The 21,846-nt window shown below is 41.1% G+C and overlaps 1 protein-coding gene across 2 annotated transcripts; it reads left to right on the top strand.

Moving 5' to 3' along the window:
- Nucleotides 1-121: 121 nt before the first annotated feature.
- Nucleotides 122-20,539, top strand: Zwint (ZW10 interacting kinetochore protein). 2 transcript variants are annotated; one of them, XM_028780276.1, is made up of 8 exons: nt 122-235; nt 1,244-1,334; nt 1,493-1,619; nt 1,780-1,946; nt 2,067-2,123; nt 2,295-2,434; nt 2,515-2,655; nt 19,529-20,539. In XM_028780276.1, exons 1-7 carry the CDS (start codon nt 180-182, stop codon nt 2,651-2,653), a joined length of 777 nt encoding a protein of 258 aa, XP_028636109.1. In that variant the 5' UTR covers nt 122-179; the 3' UTR covers nt 2,654-2,655; nt 19,529-20,539. The 2 variants fall into 2 exon arrangements, with proteins under 2 accessions (XP_028636109.1, XP_028636110.1); XM_028780277.1 differs by lacking the exon at nt 19,529-20,539 and adding an exon at nt 15,001-15,354.
- The last annotated feature ends 1,307 nt before the right edge of the window (nt 20,540-21,846 follow it).

Genomic DNA, 21,846 nt, shown 5'->3' with positions numbered 1-21,846 from the left:
AGCCGGCCCACAGACCACAAAAAACATTTACGCGTGCGTCGAGGGGCGGGACCGGAATCTCCACCGGCCAATGAGGAGGGCGGGTGTCCCCCTTAGAGTCCCGCCCACTTACCCAGAACCCAATCTCCACCTAGGCGGGCAGTCTTGGAGAATCCAAAGGCGTGGTGGGCGGCAGAACGATGGCGGACGCGGAGAAAAACGCTGTTGCGGAGAAAAACGCTGTTGAGACCAAAGAGTGAGTGTGGAAGGCGAGAGCCTGGGACGGCGGCTCGGGCCGTGGCGGCGGAGGGACAGTGTCGCCCTGAGTTCAGGGAGTGCGACTTCTGACGAACCTTGTCCCTCTAGCTAAAGAGCGCGGCCTCGGGGGTGGGGGTGGGATTCGGGAGTGTAGGCCCCGAAGAGCAGTTTCAATGAGGAATGCAGCCCGAAAGGATTGTGTCATCCTACTCCGTGAGTGTGGCCTTTGAGGGATGGTGTCGCCTCGATTCAGTGCAGAATCGGCCAGTGTGACAACGTCTCATTTTGGAGTGATTGATGCCTGTTAGGGGGCTTTGTGGCATTCTGCTCCAGGGGTATGACTAAGCAGGGACTTTATTTCTGTATGCGGAGTGATACCTCTGGATGGCCGCCGTAGGTCACCTTATGTCGGATGCTGCCTTTGAGAGACATTACCTCACCCACCCACCCCACCCCCCAGCCCTGTGGCGTAGTATTCTAAAAGAGTCAGTTCCATTACAGATTTCCTAAGCAGTCCTTTACCATTCTAGGACATTCTGTCACAACCTTTTTCTTTTTCTTTTTCTTTTTTTCCTTATCTGTGTCCTCTAGTGGATTGTTCCAGTCAATCTGGAAAGCCTGGGTTACATACACATCATGCATTCTGAGATCAGCCATTACTAGCATGTCTTCCAAGGCTTGCCTGATCTTTGGCTTTTTCTCTGTTTCTGTACCTATGCCCCTGTTACTTTCAAATTTCTTCCAGTTTTTATCCATTGTGACACTTCCTATTTAAAACATTTAGTCTGTACAGTCCTTATCCCCTAATATTTCAAATGATTTCCTCATGGCCCTTAGATACTACTGTATGTTCTTCAGGTACGTGGTGATTCTGATCTCAGCCTGAAGTTCCTTCAGACCCTTGGGTAGACTCAGAGCATTGGCCCACTCCCCAACATAGATCCCAGTGGATATGTCCTGTAGACCTAGTGTGGTATTGTAGCACACTCTTACTCATGCCTTACAGGGTTCTGGAGGAGGCAGCAAACGTTCTAGAACCTGTAGGCTTGCAGGAGGAAGCAGAGCTGCCTGCCAGGATCATGGAGGAGTTTATGAGGGTATGTACACAGTGGGACCCAGTGTTTCAGAAGAGTGGGGGCTGGTCCTGGGATAGCCTGTTGAAGTAGTGGGCAGCAAAGGAGAAGAACAAAATGGAAGACCACCTTGGCCTCTAGAAGGTAAGGCTAGTCCCTGCTCCTGTCCCCACTGTAAACAGAACTCGCGGAAGAAGGACAAGCTGCTCTGTAGCCAGCTCCAAGTTGTGAACTTCTTACAGACCTTTCTGGCTCAGGAGGATAATAGTGACCAAAACCCAGATGCTTTGGCTTCTGAAGATAAAAGTCGTGAGTAGGCCTAGATTTGTGGTGGGGTCCGGTCTGAATGGTTGAAGGGGAAAATTGGTGAGTTATGTCTGCGTGTAGCTAATGGGAAGGCTGTGGCCGAGAGCTGTAGAAGCTATAGGCTAGCCTCACTCATGTTCTTGTTCTTTGTGGCCCACCTTAGGACAGAAGGCAAATGAAACTAAGGAGGAGTGGAAGGACATGAAGGCTACATACATGGATCACGTGGATGTCATAAAATGTGCCCTGTCTGAGGCCTTACCCCAGGTGAAAGAGGCTCACAGGAAGTACACAGAGCTTCAGAAGGCTTTTGAGCAACTGGAGGCTAAGGTATAGCTAGAGAACTTGAGGGAATGACGGACAGGAGGGAGGAAAGGGTAAGCTGGGCTGGACCTCGATGCTCTCTCCAAAGATCAAACCTAAGAAGGAATGTCATTTTTCTCCCTGCAGAAGCGAGTCCTTGAGGAGAAACTTCAACTAGCTCAGAAGCAGTGGGTGCTGCAACAGGTGGGCTCTGACTTTTCTCTAGGCTCTTCTCTGTCTTGAAGTGATAAAGTACCTCAGTCTGTCAGGGAGTCTGAGCCTCAAGCTCTGGCTTAGCAGGGGAGATGGGAGATACGGCACGCACCAAGATAAGAACATTAGGTGAGTCATATCCCTGCACTCTCACCCCTTCAGAAGCGTTTGCAGAATCTGACAAAGATTTCTGCAGAGGTAAAGAGACGCCGGAAGAGGGCTTTGGAGAAGCTTGACGGATCACATCAGGAACTTGAAAACCTGAAGCAGCAAGCAGGGCAGGAACAGGAGAAGCTGCAGAGGTGAGGTTGGGATCCTGGGTTGGAGCCTCAGGCAGCATACCCAAGATTCCCGTCACTTCCCACGAACTTTGTCCCTTTAGGAACCAGAGCTACCTCCAGCTGCTGTGTTCCCTGCAGAATAAGCTGGTCATCTCCGAGGCCAAGGCTGAGGACAAAGATGGCAAAGGGCGAGATGTTAAAGGGCGAGATCTCAAAGCCCTTCCACCCAAGTCTCCCTAAAGGTAAGCCCTGTCAGTTTACTAACCCCTGGAGCAGTGAAGAACAGGGAAACCTTGGAGAGGCATCGCCATGTCCTTCAGAGTGAATCAGACTTGGCAGATTGAAAGAGGAGCTGGGAACTTGATCTTACTCACTGTTGACACTCTCCATTGATAGCTTTCCAGGTGATAGCTGTACGTACAAAGATCTTCCAACAGATAGAAGCCACCTCAGAATTTGGTTTCCTTGAACTGCAAAGATGGAAATCTTCTCCATCTGAATTCTAGATCTGAGGAAGTGAAAAGGTTGAAAGAACAGGATGGTTAAGATTTTCGGACCCCCAGATTAGGCACAAATCATACCCAAACACGTGTTGTCACACAGATTCCTTGTTAAGCAGGGATGAAAAGTTAGTGTCTGCCTTCTGACACAGGCAGACAAACAGCAGCAAATGACCTGACAGGTATAGTTTTTAAGAAGAGAAAAGGAGGGGAGTTGGGTTAGAATGGGCTAGGATGTGGGACTGGGGGGGTTTGTATATTCTGATTGGGCATCTTAGTTAAGTGAGCCAAAGGGAGCTTTTGACTGTTAGACTTCACTACTGTGATGGCTGGACCTTGGTAGTCAGCCTCAGGAGGAGGAAGTGGCCAAATAAGGGAACAGACCTTGGTGGCTAGCTTTAATGTTTTTAAATATTAGTTTAGTGATTTTTAGCAAGGCAGAGGGAATGGGAGAGAAGGACAAGGCCTGCCAGAGCCATGTATTTTTTAGAGAATGCCATTTGTATAATTGCTATCTTTGATTAGACAGGGAAAATAATTGTAGTCTCAATGTGGTCTTTGTTCAACATTTCTTACGGGTTTGGAATTGTTCATTTTAGAATTGTATAATGTTTGTTTTCCACTGAATTGTGTTTGTTCCTTTTTTTCCACTTAACGTCTTTAATGTATTTGTTTTGTTGAGGTCTAAGAGAAGTGTGTTAGCTGTGGCCCTTAATGTACTTAATTGTTGTCATAGTTGTAGTTTTGTTGAGCTGGTGGGTGTTTTCAACACTCGTGTTTAGATGCATGGCAGTCTGCTTTAGTCCTATACCAGTATTTGGCCACTTGATCTCCACCCAAATGCCTTTGAGTAGAAATCCAGCATTTTTAGTATTAATGTAACCTCGCCAGCTCCCTTGCTTACCTTTACCCTGATCTCAGTCTTGAGTTTTAGTCTTACTTAATCTGTATGTCGTCAGTTGTACACATGTTTAGGGCCACTGTTTACAGATTGTGTTCAGTAATACTTTAAATAATCTTTAAGAGTTCATAGCTTTCAGTTCTGTAAAGGAAAGGATTTGATGTTTGTGCCATTTTACTGTAACTTCTGTTTTTTGTTGTTAGTGCCTTCGCTTTAATGTGTTGTTTAGTTGGTATTCCCTTCATCCTTTTCCTTGCTTAGAAGCTCTTCTCTGTATGTTCAGCTGTCGTTAGCCTCAGGTTATATGTAAAGGATATCGAATGAACCCTGTAGGGTTTTACATTGCTATAGTACCCCACCTTTAACTAGCACAGTTGATCATCATGCTACTTCTAGCCTCTATATTCTCACATATGAAAATCGTAGTCATTCAGTGATATATTCATGTCTGCATATGGAGTTTGAATTTTCTCTATCTTGATTTTACATTGCTTTCCTAAAGAGTAACTTCATCATAAGGAAATGTTTCATAAATTCCTTTAGAAATTGGTCTTTGTTACTTTTCTGTTGGTGTGAAGAGCCGCCATGACCAAAGCAACTTAAAAAACAAAAAAGCATTCACGTAGGGCTTGATGAGGTTTCAGAGGATGAGTTATGGTAGTGAGAACGACTGGAACACAGGCATGGCGGCGCTGGAGCAACAGTGAGAGCATACATGTCGCCCATACGCAGCAGGCAGAGAGAGGAGAGACTGGGGCTGCTGACCTGGGCTTTGGAAACCTCACACCCTACCCACAGTGTCACAGCTCCAAAAGGCCACACCTAATCCTTTCAAAACAGTGCCACCAACTAGAGACCGGACATTCAAGTATATGAGCCAATGGGGCCCATTCTCATTCAAACCACCACAGAGTACAAAAGACTTTATAGCATGAAGATATTTTTGTTTCATCCTCAAGGTAGTTCCTGGTACGTTTCTGACTCTTACTGTTTCCTGTGAGAAGTCAGCTATGCATTTCACACTCTTTCTGTGGTATATGTTTCTGTTTTCCAGCTTTAACAAAGTAAAATAGAAAAGTAGTGTACAGTACTAAGGTATATATGTTTTGATGTATGAATATGCTATGAAATGATTCAATTAAGCCTAATAATGTAGTTCTTCACGTACTTTTCTGCACTGAGACTATGAAAGCTACACTCTGCAGTTTTTAAGAGTGAGTAAATCAACGTGTCCTGGTGATTGTGCTATACAGTAGACTGCTAGAACTCATTCATGGGCTCCTACTCTCACTGGCTGTTCATAGAACACTTTTTTTCATTCTGTCGTTTTATTATGTTGTAAATAGTTAAGGATATGCTTTTATCAACAATTCTAGAATATTCTCAGCCTTGCCTCTTTAACGTTCACACTGTTGTGTTATTCTAAAGGAGCAGTCCGATCAGTTACCTTTTTAAACAATTTTTATTTTTAAAAGTTGTATTCCTTTCTACATTGAATTTTAGTTTTCTTAACTGTCATAATTGTATGTTGCAATCCATGATTCAGTCATCTCTTTCTTGACTTTTCACTTCAAGATGTTATATTAGAGCCCAGTATACTACATTTACTCGGTTTTCTGTCTCGAGACTGGTGCTCACAGCAGTTCTGTCTTTTTGTTGCCTGGATTACTCGTTTGCAACTTGAGCTCACTGGCACACTGCCTTTTTGCATGGTCCCATTTGTTTTATGTTTCAGTAATCTTACCTTCATTTTTGGCAATGTGATTTGCTTCATACACAGTTGAAAGGACTGGGCTCATGGTATCTTGTGTAAGCAGTGTAACTTGTAAAAAATTTAAAGTATGTATTTTTGACATTCTTTATATCTGTATGCTATTCTAGTTGACATTTTTGCTGTGTGGATGTTTTTTCTCTTCTCATTAGTATTTCCCAAAAGGCTTTTATTTTGTTTGCATTTCCAAATTCTAGCTTTAGGCTAAGGGTACAGATATGTTGTTATCTCTACATTTAATCCACAGCTCCATAAAACAGTAAGAGAAATGACTGAGTACTTCAGATTTTGCCCCCCCCCTTTTTGCTGCTCTTTTTTTTCTTTTTTTTAAACCCAATCATTATTTGTTTTTTTTTTTTCCTTTCTTGTGGCATATATTTTTAATGTTTGAAAATTTAGACAATATTTGGTAGGTGAAAAATGAATGCCCTTTCTTTACTGTATAAAGTTATATGTTTTACTGCGACATTGTTATTTTATAAATTTGTTCTTCCAAACTTAGGTTCCCAGAAGTATACTAAATTATCAATATACATTAGAAATAACATTAACAAAATTCCTGCTAACTTTGAAAATGGAAATTTTTGTTTCTGAGATGAATATATTTCATCTCTATCTTACAGAATTTATGTAACTTGCATTAAAATGTCTCCTTGTTGGGCCGTTTTGTGTCTTTTTTTATGAAAAGTTTTAAAATACTAGTGGAGTGTGAAATTGTATTCATTGATTTAATCGGGATTCTTAGCCCGGTCTTTGACCCATTAGATACTTATATTCTTTCGATGTATGCACACCTGACGACAAGGTCTTCACACTTGAAAAGTGTTGGGCAGACGTTTGTTGTATAATAAATATTAAGAGTAGACTTGAAGGGTGATTACACTTGTCAGGCTGAAGAAACGTCAGAAATGAATGCAGGAGAGAGAGGTGAGAACAGGCAGGAATACTAGGAAGACAGGAGTCTTGCCTCAGGGAGAGCTTATAACACAGCAGAGCAAGTGGTGCCTCTAAGAGCTTGTACTCTCATGGCTATAGAGTCAGAGCCTTCGCCCAGAACACACAGAATCTTCAATTGCATTTTAACTCAGGAAAGTCACGCCACCAGTGTTTCAGTTCTTGGCAAAATGTACATTTAAAAAAAAAAATCAAAATTTGTGTTTCTATCCCTATTGGTTTTTGAGGCTATAATGACAGTAGCACAAATGCTGAAATCCACTTCAGGCAGTTAGATAGGACATGAAGGCAGTGTTGGAGTGGCATCAAGACGGAGCCTCTTGTTTTGCAGTGTTGCTCTATTGAAAAGCCTACTTTAAAAGAATAATACAGTGTAACTGAGCTGCCAGCATATTACACTCACGGATAATGACTAAGGCAGGGATAATGAATGTCTCTTGTATTCCTCGATGGTGGTAGTTACCAATTTAAAAGATAAAAAAGATGCTTCTGGAAAATACGGACCACCTATTTCACAGTGGATCCTTCATGGTAATAGTCACTAAGGGCTCATGAATGTCAGGAAGCAAGCAGTTTGAGCGATGCAAAATCATTTCTTGTGTCTGACTAATAATAATCTACCTATCGTGGATGTAGGAGTTAACTGAATATATAAAGGAAAAGAACCCCCATCTGTATGCAAACATCACCAAGAGCTGTGTTTACATACTATTCAGACAGTTGGTGTGGTTTGTCAGTCTGTCAGATGACGTTAGCACTTAGGTTTAACAACATTCTTAGATGCCTTAAATGTAAAGCTAAGAGGGCATACCAAGTGGCTCTGTCATCTGATAGGCTGCTTTAATGGTTTTGAGAAATTAGTCAAAAATTGTATTCAGTAGAGTCAAGGAGATGGGTCATTTGGTACCGTGCTTTGTGTGCAAGCATGAGGACCAGAGTGCATTCCCTCTGGACTATTTCAAACAAGCTAGACCTGGTGACTCAAGTGCCTTGTCATCCCAGTGTTGGAGAGGGGAAGCCAGGCATGTCCCTGGGGCTCTGAATCAGCAAGCTGCAGGTTTGTTGTGACACTCTGATCTCCCCAAAACAAGGTGGGTACTACCTGAGGAGTAACACCAAAGGCTGTCCTTCAATATCCACACACATGCACACATATGTGCATGCATACCAACACACATCCACATGTATACAAAGTACTTACAGGGACACGTGATAACCATTAGAGGAGTTTTTCTCTTTATTACCGTTATCTTTTCCACTGTCATTGATATAGTTAGGAACTGATTCACTATCTAAATTAAACCCTATTGGTATGGGGGTTTTGATTGAGAGAGGAACAGTTACTAGAAAAACGTGCCACAGCAAGGAAAGGATGGTAAATAGTTAATTCTTACCAAGCATCGTTGTCAGGATTTTGTTGCTATGGTGCCTCTGATAAACAAATTGGCGGAACCCAAATCTCTACTGATGGCTCCAGAAGCTTCAGATCACAGTCTGTTGTTTGCTTGTTTCTGGGATTGCTGATGTTGTTTATCATTGCAGAAGAGTGTGATGCAGGGGAGTGTCTCGAGAGAGGGAGGGTGCATGCATATCTATGTATACCTGCTCATGCGTGCAAACACAGGCATACCCTTGAAGGCTTGCTCCTTGTCACCCATTTCCTCCACCTAGGACCCACCTCCCAGTCCATTCAGCTGATTGAGCCGTTGGTAAAAGTAAAGTCCTCCTGATCCAGTCACCTCTCCAACAGCAGTTATGTCTTAGGCCTTTAGCACATGAGCCGTTTTGTGGCCTATTTCATATGTAATGCATAACAGTCACTATAGATTATGTATCTTTTGAGAAAAGTTAAACTGAAGTTTCATATGTCCAAAGCATTATTTTTCCATAAATTAGAAGCACATTAAATATGTTTTTTATTTAATATTACTTTGTAAGTTTAGTTTATAAAGCTGGTGCATTTTGTTGTTGCTTGGTGTCTAGTGGCTAATATGGAAGAATTTTATAAGTATACAAAATTATTTATGTGTATATTCATATGCAGTGTGTTTGTGAACTGTCAGGTGTTGTTTTTTTTCCCTCTTAGTCTATTCTGCTGTATTATTTTAAAGACTCATTTCAGTCATGAAGCTCCTTGGAAACTGTAGGAATCTTGTCTAACTTTTTTGCGGTTTTGACTGCTGTCAAATTTACTATATATTTTTTTTTAACTGGGTGTAGTGTTTTGAATAGCTTGCCCTAGGGAGTGGCACTATTAGGAGGTGTCGCCCTGTTGGAGTAGGTGTGGTCTTGATGGAGGAAGTTTGTCACTGTAGGGGTAGGCTTTCAGACCCTCCTCCTGCCCATTAGCCAGTCTACTCCTATTAGCCTTCAGAACAAGACGTAGACCTCTCAGCTCGTTCTGCACCATGCCTGCCTAGACCCTCCCATGCTCCCACCCTGACAGTAATAGACTGACCCTCCATATGTGTTTTGAAGAGATCATTACTGAACTGTTTGTACCTTAAAATATCTCATAAATCATACGATACCACCGTGTTCTCAGAAATACTGAACAGAGTATTGAATCAGTTATGTCATACTTGGGAAGATGTCCTAAGATGATAGTCTCCCCTCACACAGGGAATTTTACAGTACTAATGAATGCTGTTGCTGATCCCCGACCTGCTACGTGCTTGTAGCAAAGCTTGTAAAGGAGGCAGTTGTTGACATGACATTTCTGACTTTGACATATTCTAGCCTCTTTGAAAAAACTGTTCCCTCAGTTGCTGTCTTAGTAAGTCGCTTACACACATCCATCCATGCAGGGTCTGCTCCCTTTCCTGTCAGGCTACACTTGACCGTATCTCCAACTTCTGTGACTCGTACATCCTACAGGAGCATGAGAGAATAAGCATCATGAATTTCATGACGGAATACATTTTTGTATTCTCCTCTTAAAGATTTCATAAGTTTCTTTTTAAAAAGTTTTTTATGTGTATGATTTTTGGTTTTGCCTACATATGTGCCTGTGTACCATGTGTGTGCTATACCCAGGGAAGCTAGAAGAGGGAATTGAGTCTCCTAACTATAGTTACACAGGACTGTTAACAGCCATGTGAGTATTGAGTGTTGAGTATTGAACCCGAGTCCTCTGGAAGAGCAGCCAGTGCTCTTAGCTGCTGAGCCATCTGTCTAGCCCCCTGTGGAAAGTACTTTACGATTGAAATGATTTCCTTTTGTCTACTTTGTAATTTTCAGAACCATGTGGATATTTAAACATTTTTATTTTTTGGTTTTTTAATTGTCCTTAAAGATTTATTTATTGTACGTATGAGTGTTTGCTTATATACATATATGTTCTCATATATGGATGTATGTGCTCCATTGTATGCACCTGGTACATGAGGAATCCCGAAGAGATCTCTCGGAACTGGAGTTAGAGACGCTTACTTCTGAGGCCCCTCATGGGTGCTGAGAACCAAACCTGGTTCTTGTACAAGAGCAGCCAACGCCCTTGCCTGCTGGTTCTCTTTCTAGCCCCTCACTTAGCATTTGCTGTGTGAAGATTCTCTCCTTCAGCTCCATCTGTCTTCCCTCTTCCTCCTCCTTAGCTCCTGCTAAATTGAGAAGTGTGCTAGGTAATGTATACAGAAAGTTTTCTCATTTGTGACCCTGAACTCACTCATCTGGAAGATTTTATTTACCTCTAAACATCCCAAGTGTAATGTCTGCTAAAGGTGTGATGAATAATTAAGCTGGAGATGTTTTTTCTTAGTGTAGTTTCTGCGTATATCTATCCAAATAATTGGAATTGTCATAGAAATACCTTAGAAGTCAAGTGCAGGAAAAACTTATAGTAAGAGAAGTCTGTACTGCATCTGTTTCTAAATGCATCGTCATTGTGTATGTGTGTGTATATATGTATGTATGTGTGTATGTATGTATGTATGTATGTGTGTATGTATGTATGTATGTATGTGTGCTCATGTAGAGGCCAGCCAGCTCTTGTGACTTGTATTAGGTAGGTGTGTGGCACAGGTACAGTGCTATTTGAAAGTAGACTAGGGTAAAATCTGGTAGAAACTCCAATCAATGATGGCAGCATAGCTTCCAGAAAGGTGGAGGAGATACGAAAGTGGCGGCCTCGGGACAGGAGAGCGCTTCATACCTTGTGGGACTGGTTAGAAAGCTAAGGATGCCAGCAGAGTGAGGAGGTGAGGAACATGAAGTAATGCCTGAAGCGCTCAGAGCGGTGTCAGGGTGGGCTTTGTGGACCCTGCTTGGGAGTTTAGGTTTTATTGTGTTAAGAAGCTAGCAAGGATTTTGAACGAGACAACTATGTGTATGTGATTTAAAAGATCTTAAAGCTGCTGTATGAATAAAAAAAAATGTAATAAGAAGCAAAAGGCAGCTGTTGCTTGAATCAGGGCAGTACTTTTGGAAGGTGTGATAAACAGTAAGATGTGGCTAGATGTAAGAAAAGAGCTTAACAAATGTGGACCTTCCGAATTTCTGATGGAAAAACGGTGCTATCAATATTGTATGTCGAATTGAAAGCCAGCTAAGCCCTGTCTTATTTGACAGAATTTATCTAGGCAGGGTCTTAATGGCCTCTCACACCTCTTAAGACACTGCAGTGTATCCAAAGAGAAACTATGGTGGAATAATAAAAGCTAACAGCAGGAAAAACCATCTCATAAATAAGATGTTGCTGTAGCCTGGGAGAACTGCAGACTGCTGCTGTCAAGCTGCCTGTCTTCCTTTTCTAGAAATCCTCTTGTCTTGGTTGCTGACAGAAGACTTTGATGCAGTAGTGATGCCATGTGTCTTTGCTTGACCTTGGTGTTCAAGTTTGCTGGAGACATTAGTGGGAAATGCAAGCAGACGAGCATGTAGCTAGGGCTCTGTTGGGGAGATGCCCTGCTGAAGCTCCAGATGGAGGTCGTCCCCCCACATCTGCATTCCTCGGTGTGCAGGCAGCTGCTCTCCCTGACATGGTAGACTCCTCAAAGGGATGCTTGTCCTTGCTACTCAGCGATTCTGTTGCTTAGAATCTGAAAATCCTAGGATTTAGGTGCAGAGAAATAGTTTAAAGATTATTTTATTTTGATAACAATGAAAAATAAGGACCCTAGTGTGTAAATAAATATCAAAGGTAATCTTTTGGTGGACACTGGGCAGAGACATTTGGAAAGCAGTCAAGCATCAGAGCCATTGATGGTCTGTTATTCAAAGACTTAATCTAATTTAGGAAGATATAATGAAGCGAGAGTTTAAAATAAGAACCTTGATTATTAGATTCCAACTTTTTGAAAAAAAAATATCTTGGTTTGTGTGTGTGTATGCGTGCACGTGCACTTGTACATATACATTTCGTCTGTCTTTATATGGGTCTGAGCACATGAGTTACAGGAATCTGCAGAGACCAGAAGAATGTGTGACATTGTTGGAGATGGAGTTAAAGGACATTTGTGAGTCACCTGACTGGGTGCTGGAAACAAGGCTCTTCTCCTCTACTAAAGCAGCAAGAACTCCTAAACAGCAAGCTTTGAACCTCACCTTTCACATAGCAGATGTAATTGTTTTGGGAATTTTGAATTGACTTTGACACAGGCTTCTTGGTTTGGTTATGGTTCTGAAAAATACTTCTGTATTTTATTCTCCACTTTCTTTAAAAATATATATATTATTTAAAATATATGCATACTACATACTATATGTGTATATTATATATCTATTATGTATCATGTATAAACATATCTCTATACACACACACACACACACGTACATGACATATATATAATTTTAGCAAAACTATAAGACTGAAATTTAAGGTTAGTTTGATATATCAAAATGTCTTCTTCCTAGGACATGACTAGAAAAAATGACACCTCTCCTAAATCCTTGGGTGGGGGGATGTGTGCAGTCAGAATGTGAAGAGCATGAATGTGTCAGTGATACTAGACAGAATATTTTTCGAGTCCCCCCCCCCTTTTTTTTTGTTAGCCTACTCTGAAAATTGAAGTCTGATTTCCTCAAACTATGAAAAGCATTGATATCCTGCCTGTGATTCCTATGTTTTGATGCAAACACCCCAGAGGCTGTGTTTTCTAAGTGTGTTTGCAATGGAAGCACAATGCTCCTCATCTCCTGGGCACTATGCATGCTGCTCCCTCACTTGTTGACTGCTGTGCAGCTTTCTGATGTCCTGTCACGAATATCTCAAGTGAGACTTTGAGTTGTACACCCGATAATAGTGCATGCTTTGTGTGTATCTCTGTGTGTGTGTGTGTGTGTGTGTGTGTGTGTGTGTGTGTGTTTTAAATTAAGCTTTTGGGTAAATTAAGGACAAAAGTAACATTCTTCCCCCAAATAAGGCAAATAACTAGTCCTTAGGTAAAAGGGACTTACAAATGCTGACACAGATGCTAGAAGCCGTGGGGCTTCCAATCAAGGCAAGCTTGTGCTGTAAGCATCTGTGAGTGTTCCTGCATAAGGTGCCAGGTGGCTTCCTGTTAGTTCTTCCTTATCCTAGGACACTGATGCATGAGCTAGCATGAACCTCTGCTGCAGGCTGTTTTTATCTTAGCACAGGTTACAGGGAGAATCTTTAGTGTACTTGATGTATATAGTAGCTTTCCCAGATAACCAGTTCCTATAAAATACTGTGCCAACACATTACTGCATTTTTGTCTTCTAATAAGTCAAAACTTATAGTAGTTTATATTAAGATAGCTGAACTAGCACTCAGGTATTGAGTGATCTCTTCAGAATGACTAGGTAAGTAATGATGCTAGATGTAGGGGCAAAGCTCGGATGCAGCTTCCTGTGTCAGCTGACTACACTGAAAGGATTCTATTTGTAACGCTGAGTATTTGGTAGTTATGTCATTAATAAGCTAAGAGTAATACAGCTTCCCCAAACGTCTCATCATATCTTATTTTCTGAAATTATGTCTATTTTTTCTTCTAGTTTTCCCTGTACTCACCATTTGTGTTAGGAGAAACAAGTGGGTACTCTTGAGTGTGGGGTGAAGTCTCTTTGAACATAATAGATGTGGTGGTGCATACTCATAATCTTTATCCTCGGAAGGCCAAGGCAGGAGAGTCACTGTTAGTTTAAGGTTTCCCTGAGCTATATAGTAAGTAGCAGATCAGCCTAGATATAGAGTGAGATCTTTTCTCAAGGGTTAGTGTCCACATACACACATGCACACTCAGGTGCACACACATATATGCACATGCACTACCTACTATAAAAAAGCTTCTGGGATACTTTCCACAATAAAGTCTCAGCTCAGAAAGGCTGGCTTGACCACGGGCAGTTACTTTCTTTGCCCCATAGTTTTGAAATCTAAGATATAATATGTCAGAACTGGAAATGATTCCCCTCTGGTATGTGATCTGGGAGGGAATTTCCTGTCACAATTTAAAATATTTTCCTCTATAAGGTTGAAAACACTGATGGGTGAAATTTGCCTTTTTACACCGCATTTATGGATCATCTTGAAAAAGCAATGAGTGCTACCAAGCCACTCAGTGAAGAAGGAGACGAAGCAGCTTTGTAAACCTCAAAGTTAAATCTACCTACTGCACAGCTGTCCTGCAGCAAGAACGTTGAGTGAGAAGGCAGCAGGGAGGGCATTCCAGGGGAGTGGCAGTTGCCATGTGTGGTGTTTGTTATGAAAGTGCATTAAGTAGAGGAAAATAATTCTGCACTAAGATACAGGAAGAAGCCATAGTGTGAGGACTGAGCCCATGAGCTTCCCGGATCTTTCTGACTAGACTCTATAAAGGACTGGCACGAGAGTGAGTATATGTGAAGAAGGAAATGCAGAGGTGAGGTAAATGGGCCTTGATGACCAAGCTAACAGGACACTGGAGGTCAGCCTCTCTGAGACATGTCAGTGAGGAACTTTGAGTATATAAACTGATTCCTTTACCAGGACCACATTGTCTTCTTTATACAGATTAGACCAGGGATGATATGTTTGAAATACAGTTATTTAGAATTTATGGTGGTATTTAACAGGATTGAGAAATGACTAAGATCTGGGCCAGGTATTGTTGGCAGAAATGTGGTAAATCTTGTGGTTATGGATAGTTTGAGTCTTATTTATACCGTCGATTGGACATTAACTGTTTGAACTGTATATTGGGGGATTTTCAAAGTTTCTTTATTCTGAACTGGTAGGATCCAGTTCTATGCTGACATGAAGAGCTGACAGGGCTGGATCTTGACCAAGAAACAGAGTTTATGGTAGGTATACTAGGTTTACAGTTTAGATTTATCCAAGTGGCACACTTGACCACTGCAGTCATGTGTCTAAGGACCATTGATCAGGCTGGAATTCTGCAGCTTTAGTCCATCTGTGTATGCATCTCATAGGGCTGAGGTGGCTAAGAACACCAAAGCATGGCAACAACTAAGGATAAGCTCTTTAACATTTGTTATATTATGCATGTTTGTATTTTACAAGGAACAAAGAAAAACACTGGTTTACCGTGGAACACCTTTTCTCCTGAGAATGGGAAGTGGCACGATGTGCTTATAGCTTGAGAAGTGAGACGGTCTAATGATGTCTTCCAGAGCTAAGGAGTAGGGACTGAAGGAGATGTAGTTAAGATTGACAGCTGGTTACGAAGCCTGTTAGCAGATCTTGAGGATGGACGTAGTGAGATGCAGCAAACCTGTACTTTGGCTGAAGAACCTGCAGCAAGACTCCGCGGCCTGGATTGCTGACCAATTGCATGCAGATGGACTTTCTGGGAAACCTTAGAATGTTGGAGACATTTATGGGAACAGGAATCTTTCATTAAATACCTCAATTTTCTTTTGTTGTTGTTGTTGTTATAGCACAATCTATCTTACGCTCCCTGATTTAAGATAAAGATATTACAAATAGTGCTTGAGATAAGAGGAATAAGAAAATAAGAAAGAACAAGTTGAAAAAATGATAGCTTATGAGGACTAACTTGGCAAGAATTGTGAGGGCTAGGTGGTGAAAAGTTGGAATGGAGCTAAGAGACACACTATGATTGTAAAATAGGTGATAGGTATTGTGTAGATAGTTGCTGAAGTATGCCAGGTTTTAGTTTTATTTAGAAAAAACCATAAGCATTTGTTATATTTCCGTTTGATAATTATCTGAGCCCCCAAACTTCTCCTCAAATGGTCTGTTTTAAAAGTACAATTTATTTACTTCCCTTTATCTGAAGATATGTGGCCTACATTTCTAATTTAAAAGTGCTCATAGTAAATTTTAGGGTAGGTTAGTTAGCATTTGCTAAAACTTGGTTACTGAGTAGCTGCATCTCTGAAGTGTGGCTCTGACTGTCATGAGCAGATTACGCAGAGAGCCTGGATTCCCATCCACATACCTGCTCTGCTTGCATGAATCAATTGAGTTTAAGTACACTCAGCTATGTGTGTTCAAGGTTTGAAGTAATTCACTTCTTTTTTATTTTTAATCCTCATTCTTGGGTTTTTTATATATGATTCTGGACAGTGCACACAAGCTCATGTTGTCTAAAAGGAAGCCATTCCTTGGGAGGGTTAAGGGAGGAGCTAGAGATCTAGGAGGTGGGATCACAGAGGTAATGAATGCTTCCTTCATGATGACAGTTTCTGGCAGTCCACATGGGTTGTCATTTGGTCTCTTGTCAAGCTCCTCCCCATCTGCCTCCATTTCCTTTGTCCCCATCATCTGATGTCTTTGTCTAATTTTGTCTGACACCAGTGATACTTATTTGGGACTTAACCTATGTTCTCATTTTAACTTGACTACAACAATATAAAGCCCCATTTCCAAATAAAATCACAAAAAGCCATAGGAGGCTAGATTTTAACAAATTCTCTTTTTATGGAACATAACTATTGAACAGAAGAAATATGCTACATGTATAAGATGTAATATACTTATTTTAAAGGAAAAGTTATATACGAATATTCTGAAACTTGTTGCTATTCTGTTGTGTGTAAACACTATGATGAAGGCAACTTCAAAAGAAAGTATTTGAAGGGGGCTTGCTAAAAGTTTGATGGGGTTATTAGTTCATGATCATCATGGCAGGAAGCAGGCAGCCATGGTGCTGGAGCAGTAGCTGAGAGCTTCATAGCTTGTTCCACAGGCTGCACTCAGGCATAGTAAGACTGCCTGGCATGGACATTTCAAACCTCAAAACCCACCTCTCAGTGACATCCCCTCCTTCAACAAGGCCACATCTCCTAATACTTTGCAAACAGTTCCAAAAACCTAGGGAGCCAATATTCAAACATGAGCCTATGGGGCCATTCTCATTCAGACTACTATACTTACCGCCTGACATTTCCCAGATCATAGTTACATTGATGCTGCCCATGTAACAATGTCACTGTAACTTGTAATTCCATTGTCATGCCTCAAATCCCTTAATTGTGACATGTCATATTATAATTAGGAAAATTGGTATTAATAGCAAAATCATACCATAGCAATTTAATATAATGGCATTGGTATGAAATACAAGTGCACTGCATATCTTAGTACCTGACTGGGTTTGAATACAAGCTCCAGTGTAGATGATGCAGATTGATCAAGATATGTTGACACTAGATCATAAAATGGTGGAATTTTATTATGATCTTGCTTAGTGCTATAGATAAATATCTCTCTGGCTTTTAAGTTTTTAATTTGAAATTTAACTGTGGGAGAAAAAAACATGTGAAAATATGTATTAGACAGTTGCTTTCATCACTTCAGATACCTTTGGGTTTAAATTGTATTATCGTCTCAGTCTCTGCCTGCAAATCCTAGATTGATAACCTAATTAGTGCACCTGGAACACGCTGACGGAAGACATGCCCTCCAGGGGGAACAAAGGAACTGCTCTCTGCTTTTAATTTCAAATCCACCCTTGTCAGTACAGCTTGGATTTTGAAGAACACCTGACAGCCTGTGATCAATGACCCCAACCAAGCATCCTGTCAGAGAGGAGCATAAAATTGATTAAAGGATGTCCCACTTCTTATAGAATCCAAGCAGTTGTGGGGGAAAGGCTAAAATAATTCAGATATTTTACTGTAATCCTGATCAAAGAACCACATACATGGAGGGTATCACTTCTCTACATTTTTCAGGGTGACTTTAGGAACTCTGGGTTTTGAATTTAGTTAGCTGCAAGTCTATAGAACATTTAATATGTGGGGGTGAATGTTTTAGCATTCATTGACAGGACATTCCAAAGCTTGTGTATAATTTTAAACTTAAAATTAAGGTGTAGCTTCTGGATGATACCAAGAGACATACTAATGCAGACAGGGGAAGCTCAGGAGTCTCAACCATAAACAAAGTGGGGAATTCTGTAAGTTGGAAAAATATTGTCTTCCCTAGGGAAGAACACACAAATTGGTTATCCAAAACCAACTGGTGTTGGATATGAACAGAGTTACTATATGGGGCAAAGTAGGTTGCATTTATGAGAATGTGTGTCTGCACACACACAGACACACATGAAAGGCCATACATTTGAAAAAGTAAGGACTGGAGGATGGGAGGGAGGAGAAGTAAGGGGAAAGCAATATAACTGCAATCTCAAAAATGAAAAAACTATTAGCAAAAATAAGGTCAATTTGTTACAGGCTCTAATGCAGTGTTTAGAATTCTGGGAATCTTCTAATTCAGTCAGGCCACTCTAGGCTTGCTGCACATCCTGTCAGTCATCTACCATGCCACTGGAATTGCAGCATGCTCCTGAAGCAGGTGCATGGCTTAATTGAAATAAATGCCTCTGTCCGGTGTTGTAGAAGTTCTGCAAATAAATATGAGAAAGTAAAACGGAGTAAGATTTAAGAGTAAAACCAGCAAGGGCCTAAGGGAAGCTGGATACAGTTGCTAAGTTACTTTTGGGCTCAGGGGAACTAGGGATATAAGGAGCCTGGGCTTGATCTAGAGATTGTCTGCATACATTCATGTAATAATGCATAGTTATGGTAATCATAATTTTACACTCTGATTGACATTGTGATAAAATGTTTGAGCGGTAGGTCAGCAGTGAAAACAACCCATTGAGTTTACAAGTGTTTCTCATGCTGTGGAAAAATAAGACTGATTCTTTAATAAGTTGTAAAGGTTGAGAAGTTTCATTTTAATAGTGATAGGATTGGCAATCACAGTTCCTAGTTAGGTGGTTTACACCACAGTGATAGGAGATTGTGAGGTATATGGGAACCAGAATCCCGAGTTCCCAGTAGAGGAGTTAGAAGACCAAATGTCCAGTGTACTTTAAATAAAATTGTTGGTACCTACAAAACTCACTGTGGAACCTGCTTATGAATCCAGGAAGGATTTAATGTATCACACAGGCACTCTGTATGTTGTGTAGTTAAGCTCTGCTTGGACAGCGTCCTCAAGTGCAAATTTCAGCATCTCTGTTTCTCACTAGGGTCCTGTGATCACCGAGGATCTGATGGCAGCCTGGGGTTTAAGGGAGGAGGGGGAAATATGCCCACCCAAACCCTGTGCTTTTATGTTCAGGAGGCCAAGGCAAGAGGATCTCTGAGTTCCAAGCCATCTTGGAGTAACAGAGCAAGACCCTGCCTCAAAAAAGCAATGCAAAGACAACAAAATATAAAGATTATAATTGCAAAGGATGGTGGTGGAAAGTTACCAGTGATGGAATTCTGTATTGCAGGAGACTTGGATTAATATTGACTACAACATATAGTGCCTCTATAAGCACTAGAATTAAAGTATTATGCAAAAGAAAGTTAAAACAGTCCAATTTCATTTTTTTTTTTAATTTGAGATGTCTTCCAATGTAAGGTTACTAGGCTAAAATGATAGTGATGGTGCTGTGTTATTTATTGTACCTGGTGTTTTCTAAACACATGATAAATGATGAAAAAGTCATGATCAGAATCCTTTGCTAACATGTTTTAAGATGTTCTGAAGTCACTGCAATTTGATACATTGGCCAGAGGCTAATCGTTCACAGTGCTCATTGTAAATTTCACCTTGATTTCCTCAGGCGAAAGGATGAGAAGAGACTCATGTATTCCGGCTGTGCGCGTACCCTGCTTGGGCTGAGACCAGAGCAGTTCCTTCGCTGTTGTATCTCTAGGCCGAAGCCTGCAAGCTTGTAGCCTCTGTACAACCTAATTCACCAAGCTGATTCAATCTGGCATCTTTTGGCTTCTCAGTGAATTGTTGTGTTTCGTCTTTTGACAGTATGTTCTGGCTTGTTCTGTCTTCAACTGTGTCTAACATGCTGTCCCTGCGGCCTGTCTCTGTAAAACTGTGCCAGTGAAATTGTCACACGCATGCACGCACGCACACAGGCACGCATGCCACAACCACCCTTTTCTCTTGCTGATCTTCAGTAGTCTCTCCTCTTGCCCTCTCTTTTTCTTTGTCTTCTCTTCCCACCAGATGTGAAAGCAACTTTATGCGACAATTGATGTCAATTGTCCCGGAGGTTTACTGCTGAATAAGCTCACCCTTTGTAGTTCTGAAACTCTGGCTGGCTGATTCAACTCAGCTGTTCTGGTTCAAAACCCGTCTCCAAGCTGACTGATTCAGGGGGCGCTCTCTTGGCTTCTGACTTAATTGCTCTGCTTGGAAAGTCTGCTTCTGAACTCCAGGAATGGAACTGTACTGACTGCCCTGACTCAACTGAACTGAACTGCACTGAAGTGATTGACTCTTTCCCCCTGTACTGCTCTTAAGTAGCCTCTCTTTCCTGTGCTGTCCTCTTGAGTCATGCTGTCATATCTTTCTCTGGTTCATCACTTGTCCCTCAGTTAGCCTGGCAATTTCAAACATGTCACTTAACATTTCAGTTGTGGTCACTTAATACTGCGTTCAGAACTTGAGTCTATTGAATCCAGAATGTGAATCCATGCCTTTGTGACTGTGACCTCACTCTCTTCAGTATTGTGTAAAAGTTTTAGGAACTCTCCAAGTAAATACTTGGTGATTGTTCATTGATAGAAAAGAAAAATGCTGTGCAGATAATAATAAATACAAAACTATAAGGTTATCCAGTGTCCTTGTAGCATTTTGTATTCTTTAAAGTCTATCTAGAATACTGTACTCTCGGTTTTACCTTTTCAACCAATGACCTCCACTGAAAGGGGTCAGCGTGCATCGTGTTTACTGATGGAGAAGTTCAGCAATGAGGCATAGCCTTGTAACTACAAACCTCTGAAAGTAAAAAGTTTAAGAAGAATCCAGAAGCAGCCAGAATACTTCTTGTAGTGTAAACATTTGTGGAGTTGATTGTTTGTAAATCAATATTGTGTGATGATTTAGCATTTTGCTAAAACACAAGTTGTAAACAAGACTAAAATGTAAAGGAAGAGGCAATGGTGGGAACAAGGTTGGATGAGCTCACAGACACAGAGCACAATATACTGTTTTCTCTAATTGTCATTTAATGGAATTAGGGCTTAGAGCACATATTACTAGATTATCATGCTATTACCCAAGTGGTTACCAAAAAGTTCAGTTTACAAGTGATAGGATCTGGTCTTTGAACATTTCAAGGAGCTACAGGAATCTCTGTTCAAAGACATTAGAAGTTGTTTCAATTGAAATGAAATATTTTATCATCGGTTATGTAAAAGCCACAACTGCCAATGGAGTCATCACTCCTAAGTTGAGAGACTGAATATATGTGCTAATTAATAATTAGTATACCGGTGCTCGAGCCTGAGCTCAGAGTCTTCCACATGTTAGGTGAGTCCCCTACCTCTAAGCTATAGCCTTAGCCCTTGGATGCCTACTTTTAGGTGAGCATTCAAATACAGTAGTCTCTATTTGATTTAAGCTTCAGTAACTTTTCTATAGGATTAAACACTAATTATATTCACAGCAGAATGATTCAAAATGAAACAGGGATCCACAAGTGTTTAGACAAACATAGAAAATATTTGTGTAAACACATAAAGTCAAACTATTCTGAAACACCACCGCAGCTAAGGCTGAATGGACTCATGTCCTTTCTAAGTGGATATGGTGGATGTGGATAACAGCTTTAAGAAATCTGGTGTCCCGATGCTTCCTGTGGTTAGACACAAAACGTCCCTTGGCAGCTTGAGGCACAAGTGAGGTCAGAAGCTGATGGCACATCGTCTTAACTTGGCCACAAAACCCTCCTAACAGTTACTCTAGCTGCGGTCACCACTGTCACTCAATGAGCTTCCAGACAATTTCTTCAAGTCTTCTTTTCATTAAGCTTAAAGTAACTGTCACTCAGAGCCCACGAGTCTCATGGCTGTTAGATAACCAGGGAACCTGTGGACAAGAGACCTAACATTCCACATACTTCATTGTCCATAGCCAGGG

Source organism: Grammomys surdaster, unplaced genomic scaffold (genome assembly GCF_004785775.1).
Source record: "Grammomys surdaster isolate TR1022 unplaced genomic scaffold, NIH_TR_1.0 367, whole genome shotgun sequence".
NCBI classification, from domain to species: domain Eukaryota; kingdom Metazoa; phylum Chordata; class Mammalia; order Rodentia; family Muridae; genus Grammomys; species Grammomys surdaster.
This window is presented reverse-complemented; position numbering and strand designations above follow the sequence as displayed.

What these genes read in the sequence shown, in the direction of transcription:
- Zwint (XM_028780276.1), top strand. Translation starts at nt 180, where the DNA reads ATGGCGGACGCGGAGAAAAACGCTGTTGCGGAGAAAAACGCTGTTGAG. An exon ending in GGCTTCTGAAGATAAAAGTC is followed by an intron (nt 1,620 to 1,779) that starts GTGAGTAGGCCT and finishes GGCCCACCTTAG; the next exon opens with GACAGAAGGCAAATGAAACT. An exon ending in TTGAGCAACTGGAGGCTAAG is followed by an intron (nt 1,947 to 2,066) that starts GTATAGCTAGAG and finishes TTCTCCCTGCAG; the next exon opens with AAGCGAGTCCTTGAGGAGAA.